This window comes from Zootoca vivipara, chromosome 5 (assembly GCF_965207765.1).
Source record: "Zootoca vivipara chromosome 5, rZooViv2.hap1.1, whole genome shotgun sequence".
Taxonomy (NCBI): Eukaryota; Metazoa; Chordata; class Lepidosauria; order Squamata; family Lacertidae; genus Zootoca; species Zootoca vivipara.
The window spans coordinates 65,771,352-65,777,351 of NC_142588.1; the positions used below are offsets into that span (position 1 = coordinate 65,771,352).

Here is a 6,000-nt window from a genome sequence, read left to right on the forward strand (position 1 = left end):
AGCAATATTAATAGTGATTTAGAGGAAGCATGGATCTCCTGCTCTTCTTGTTCCAAGCTAGACTTTTTCTGCTTATTTCTTATTTGACATTTTCATGGGATGAAACCATGTACTGTACAGACGTGTTCATCACAGTAATTTCCCACCTCTCTTTTAACAAAATAAATCCCCAGAAACCATCCATTGCCTACCACTCCACACACCCGATATGATGTTTTTCTCTTTTATGAGGATAGTAGGTCATTTCACGGAGATCATATAGAAAGCGAACATTGTCCTGACAGCAAAATAGTAGCTCTGAAACAGTGCATCCTGGGTTACAGCAGCACAACTTCTTTGGAGGTTTTCTTGTGTATTTTTAGCTGTCGCGTTTCCTCCCTCTTCCTCCCATCACATGCTGGGTTTTTTCCAGGCATCTGCATGGCTGCATATTGCTTTTCTTTTAAGAGCAGAGTTTTGTTGTCCCTGTCCCCCTCAGCAGTAGGTATGCCTTCATAATGAAATGGTGTGACGTGACATAATTAGAGCACTTTAATCTTTACCGCTTTTCTTCATGCGTTTAAGAGTTTTTGTTTGGTTTTTCTCCTTTAGGAAACCTTCCCATCCTCAGCTTGAAGCTTTTATTAGCCATATGTCTAAAGGATCAGAGACCCAAATGGATGGCACTCTGAGCAGCATGCCTCGTTACCCTAGCCATTCACTGTGTGAAATGGGAGAGCTTACACAGACAGGTGATTTTCTACAGCTGTTTTATTTCCATGTCCAAAAGAAACCAGCATGTCAAGAGGTTCTTTGGTTCTTAATTGGAACTTCCTAGGCGCTTGTTAAGGATTCAAAAATGATTTTTCCGGGGCACGTTGCTGGTACTTTCTAAAGCAGGCACCCCCAAACTTCGGCCCTCCAGATGTTTTGGACTACAATTCCCATCTTCCCCGACCACTGGTCCTGTTAGCTAGGGATCATGGGAGTTGTAGGCCAAAACATCTGAAGGGCCGCAGTTTGGGGATGCCTGTTCTAAAGGATACCATGGTTGTAATAGCAATATCCCAATTGTTTATGGGTTGTTTGAGAAAATTCTCATCTTTCCTTCTTGCCTGTACAACCATTTAAGACTTGTGCAACTACCATTTTTGAAAAATTAATATGTTTTTATATTCTTAGTATGATCTGCCCACCCCACCCATTACCCTTTCACATGGATTGCATGAATGGCTGCATGAGCAGAAGGCAGCTCAGGCACTCAGTATTTTTATACTCCTTCCTGTGCAGCCACATGTACCCCCAAAACCTTCTTGGGGGTGGGGGGTCGGCCAGAGTTTGGTGAACGTTTGGAGCTATGTCACATGGAAGGGAAGATTCTCCTGAAATTGGACAGAGAGATTTTGTGCCATGGTAGCTGCCACTGAAGCAAGATCGTTCTGCTCCATTTCAGACGATTTCCCCCTTGCATCACAGCCCATGTGACACAGCTCCCAAAAGGGTCAACCTTTGACCCTCTTGAGAGGATTTTTGACTGGGTGCTTCAGAGGGGAAGGAGAGAAAGAAAAAGGTAGGTTGCATGCCTTATACCCGGGCAATCGCTGGATACAACACAATTTATCTAACAGTACAGTGGTACCTCTAGTTATGAACTTAATTCATTCCGGAGGTCCGTTCTTAACCTGAAACTGTTCTTAACTAGAGGCGTGCTTTCACTAATGGAGCCTCTTGCTGCTGCTGCGCCGCCGGCACACGATTTCCATTCTCATCCTGGGGCAAAGTTCTCAACTCTAGGTAATTCTTCCAGGTTAGCGGAGTTTGTAACCTGAAGCGTTTGTAACCTGAGGCATTTGTAGCTCGAGGTACCACTGTACAGTCTTCCCAAGATCACTCTCAAATTATTTCGTAGAAGAATGCTTACCTTCTTTTTCTTTTTTGAAGGTATTGTACAGCACTTGCGAAATGGACAACTACTTCGGAATATTTATATAAAGAAGCATAACTTGATACCAAGTGACTGGACAAGTAAACATTTGTATTTGGAGACAACTGGAAAGAGTCGAACCCTACAGAGTGGGCTGGCGCTACTATATTCCTTCTTGCCGGAATTTGATTGGAAGAAGATTAACTTTAGGCACCAGTGGAGCACAATTTTTTGTTCTGGAAGCTGTGATTGTCCGATAAGAAACCATTACCTAGAGGAGGAACAACGGCGTCAGTACAGCCTACGGGTGAAAAACATAGACTTGGAGAAAACGTATGCAGATATGGCAAAGATTGTCGGCATACCCACAAGGCAGTTAAGGGCTTCTAACCCTGTAGATTCTATGCTGTGTCATTTTTGCCATAATGTCAGCTTCCCATGTACCAAGAATGGCTGCATTAACCTTGAGCACTTTAAAACAATCAAGACACATCAACTTGAAGATGAAAAAGAGAGGCAGGAGAAGAAATATTACTACTTGTATGCGCTACTGGCCACTCATCCTCTCCTTAACCAGACAGCCAGTCGTATGCAGCGCATTGCAGAAGGCAAGAGAGAAGAACTATTTGTCCTTTATTCGGCTCATGATGTCACCTTGTCCCCTGTTCTGAGTGCCTTAGGCATCACTGAGGCCAGGTTCCCAAGATTTGCAGCTAGACTAGTCTTTGAGCTGTGGAAAGATGGAAAGAAACATAAAGAACATTTTATCCGCATCCTTTATAACGGTGTTGATGTCACATTCCAGACTTCATTCTGCCGGGATTATAACAAACATTACACCAAACTGATGTGCCCCTTAGAGAAGTTTGTTCGTTTTGTTAAACAAGACATGTTCTCACCTTTTAATAGCACCAATTACTATGATGCATGTCACAGGAGGCCATTCTAAACAAGGGAGGAATAAAATGTTACATTTTGTATTGTCAGAAAAAATGGTCTCCAAGGAAGCTTGACACTGTCAAATCCTAGTGTGCCTAAGTGCAAATGAATATAACTTGAAGAAGTGGTTTCATTGTCCCCTGCATTCTAGATTGTTTTAAAATGTCATCAATTCATAATTCAGCCTTAGCAGCACAGAGCCTATGTTCTTTTGTGATCCAACTTGATTTGTCTCTTAGCTGCTGTAAAATGGATATTGCTTGAAGAACTGAATGAGTGCATTCTGGTTCCTTGTTGTTCCACTGTAAAAGTTGCCACAGTAAACACAAACCATACTTGTCATAATTGAAAGTATCCTTCATTCCACGAATCCATTCATATGATCTAGCTAAAATAGGAATCATTTTTCCCTTAGGGCAAAAGTGTATTATAGGCAGGCTTTGGTTTTGTTTGGGTTTTTTTATTAAAAAAGGTGGGTGGATTCAAATGCTTCTGCAAATGCTTCTGATGTGCTCTCTTGAACACATCACTTCTAGCTACCATACAGGGATTACTTCATACGGTACACGATGTAGATGCTGTAAAGACTTGTTACTTAATGGTAGAGGCTGCCACATTTGACATGGCTTCTTGTTGTGATTGGTTGGAATACATGGGAATCTACATCAGCACAGATGACTTCCTAGGAGGCATTAACATTGTCAGAAATACTTTTTTGAAATTACCTGTACAGGCAATCCAACACAGGAAGCCGAACCCCCAGCATGTAGAAGTGTTTGGGTTTTCTTTAGGTAAGGAGCTATCATATTATATACAAAGCAGCCCCTGGGGTAGATGGAAAGAAAAGTTCCGTTCTTTGCACTTTTAGCACTTTATGTGTACTTCAAAGTACAAGTTGTGTCAGATGCTAGAAAGGATTCATACACAGGAAGTGAAACCTTAGAATTGGGCTTCGGATACATTCTTTAGGAACTGTTTATGTTGTTCAGATCATTTGTGCTGTGATAAGAAGCAAAGTGTTATAGCCGTATGTTGTAATGGCTGCATGTAGCCCAACAAGAACTTGACTTAATGCTTAATTTTGTAGTCCATTTGGTACTTTTATAGACTAGGAAGACATTTTATAAGCCCAGTCTTGTTTTTTACTGTATGGTGATTGTACTATAGTGTACGTACTAGATTTTTTTTCTTCTAACCTTCTTTGTAAAGGGATGCCAAAAGCTGTTTTTCAACACTTTACTTTGGGAATAGTACACAGATTCAGAAATCTATTATCAGTAATTTTATTGGATAAACTAATAATGCATATTAACTCAAATTTTAGATTCTTTACATCGGATTTTTAGACAGCTTGGAAAAGCATTCTATTACTATTGGAATGCTGAGTTTTGTAATGTCAAGAGTTTTTAACACACCCTGAAACCAGACTTTAGTGTAATTTGTATTGAAATGGTGGTAGCAATTAAAAGGAGCTGTAATTTGTGTTCCGACTTTATTGGCATTTCAACCCCCTTTTGAAAACAATGCATTTGAATGTTCTATAAATAAAGTTTTGGAAAAAAAAATATGTGATGTGGTTCCTAAAAGCCGATATTTCTGTTTGTGCTCTTCAAACCAGAGTTTGTAAAATTGATCTTTGCCTAATTGGTTATGTCAAAGGTTTGTTGCCACATTGGTTGTTGAAATTTAATAGATTCTTAATTAGTGGTGCTTGATACATTGCAAGGATACTAAAAGCTTCATAGAAAATATGTAACTGCAAAGAAAGTATGTAATTGCACAAAAGCTTCAAGCTCAAATAAGAAGCTAGGTTACTGCAGTATTTGTGATAGTTGTTCCTATGAAAAAAATCTGCCATTTTATTCTATTCAGTACACGTTCAGGTGGTTTTGCTCAGAATAAATCTGTCAGACTATCTACAGTATTCCTCAAGAGCAAAATCAGTCATAGACAAATGAGAAAAGCAGGCACAGAAAGGAGAATTCTGTGCCTTGCCTCTAAGTTTTGTACCTTGAGTCAAACGAAAGAGGAATTATTCCCTGACCAGTCAAGACCAAAAGAGAGTATAAAAAATGAAGATGAAACCTGCAGTGTTCTAAAAAAATATCCTCATTTACAAAATGTGGCAACATAATAATGAACAAGAGTAAATGCAACCTTAAAAGCCTTATGGTTAGGACCGAAGGAAAGGTTTTTTTTATAAATGATCTTTGCATAGGTACAATGCTACATTACTACCACTCAAGCAGATAGTGTTGGATGTTATAAACAGCAGTATGCAGGAAAAAAAATCATATTCAGAAAGACATTAGACATATACATAGAATATCGTCCTTGTTCTTGCATGCTTTGCATGTAAAAAGTCCCAAGTAAAATCTAGTCTTTAGAGGTAGCGATTGGAAACACAGGAAACGGAGCAGCACTGACTTGGTATAAACTGCTTCCTATGTATCTGCAGACATAGAATCCTAGAGTTGGAAAAAGTTAAAGCATTATCTTGTCCAACTAGCTGTCCTGATGCAGGAAATTCTTTACTGCTTCACCCCTGTAAACCAGTCTCTTGCCTTATACAAGCTTCAATGAAAGAGAGTCCTCCAAGACTTCAAGGCGTCAGAGTGTTTCCTAATGTTTTATCTTATCAGAATTTCCATTCTGAGGATTGCAACAAAAGCTGGCAAAAAGATGTTATTTCTTCTACGCTCTTCTTCTTAGAGCCACTTTTTTTGAAGACGTGTCAATCCTCTTGCAAGATTTTAAACCTCAACGCCACCCTGTGGCAACGTTGATTTGATTTTTCATGTTTTTTCGAAACTGTGTAGGAAAGGCTTAGGCTTCCCTCTTGTGGCCAAATGTAATAGTACATTGGAAAGTAATTGTAATTAAAAGCTTTGCTCCTAAGAGAAAAAACAAGAAAAGTTCTTTCTACAGATTTTTTTCTAAACAAGCGGATTGTCAGCATTCTGACTAGAGAGATCAGTTTAGGGCAATATTTGCATCCCCAAACCTTATACATTTACAGAATCATTATTATGAATGCTTAAACACACATTATATTGCATTGTATTTATGTGAGCAAAATGTAAGAGATGTCAGAATAATTGTGGAAAGTCTGGCCCAGTATATAATGGCAGAATTTTTCCATTGTTCCACTCCTCAGC

At 39.3% G+C, this 6,000-nt stretch overlaps 1 protein-coding gene across 3 annotated transcripts in view; it reads left to right on the forward strand.

Moving 5' to 3' along the window:
• The window catches only part of PXYLP1 (2-phosphoxylose phosphatase 1), a 62,967-nt gene extending 58,558 nt beyond the window's left edge, over window positions 1-4,409 (forward strand). For all 3 annotated transcript variants that reach the window (XM_035133174.3, XM_088670822.1, XM_088670823.1), the window contains 2 exons: window positions 592-731; window positions 1,921-4,409. In XM_035133174.3, the coding sequence (XP_034989065.3) occupies window positions 592-731; window positions 1,921-2,852 (1,072 nt within the window). In that variant the 3' untranslated portion in view covers window positions 2,853-4,409. The remainder of the gene's footprint in view (window positions 1-591; window positions 732-1,920) is intronic.
• The last annotated feature ends 1,591 nt before the right edge of the window (window positions 4,410-6,000 follow it).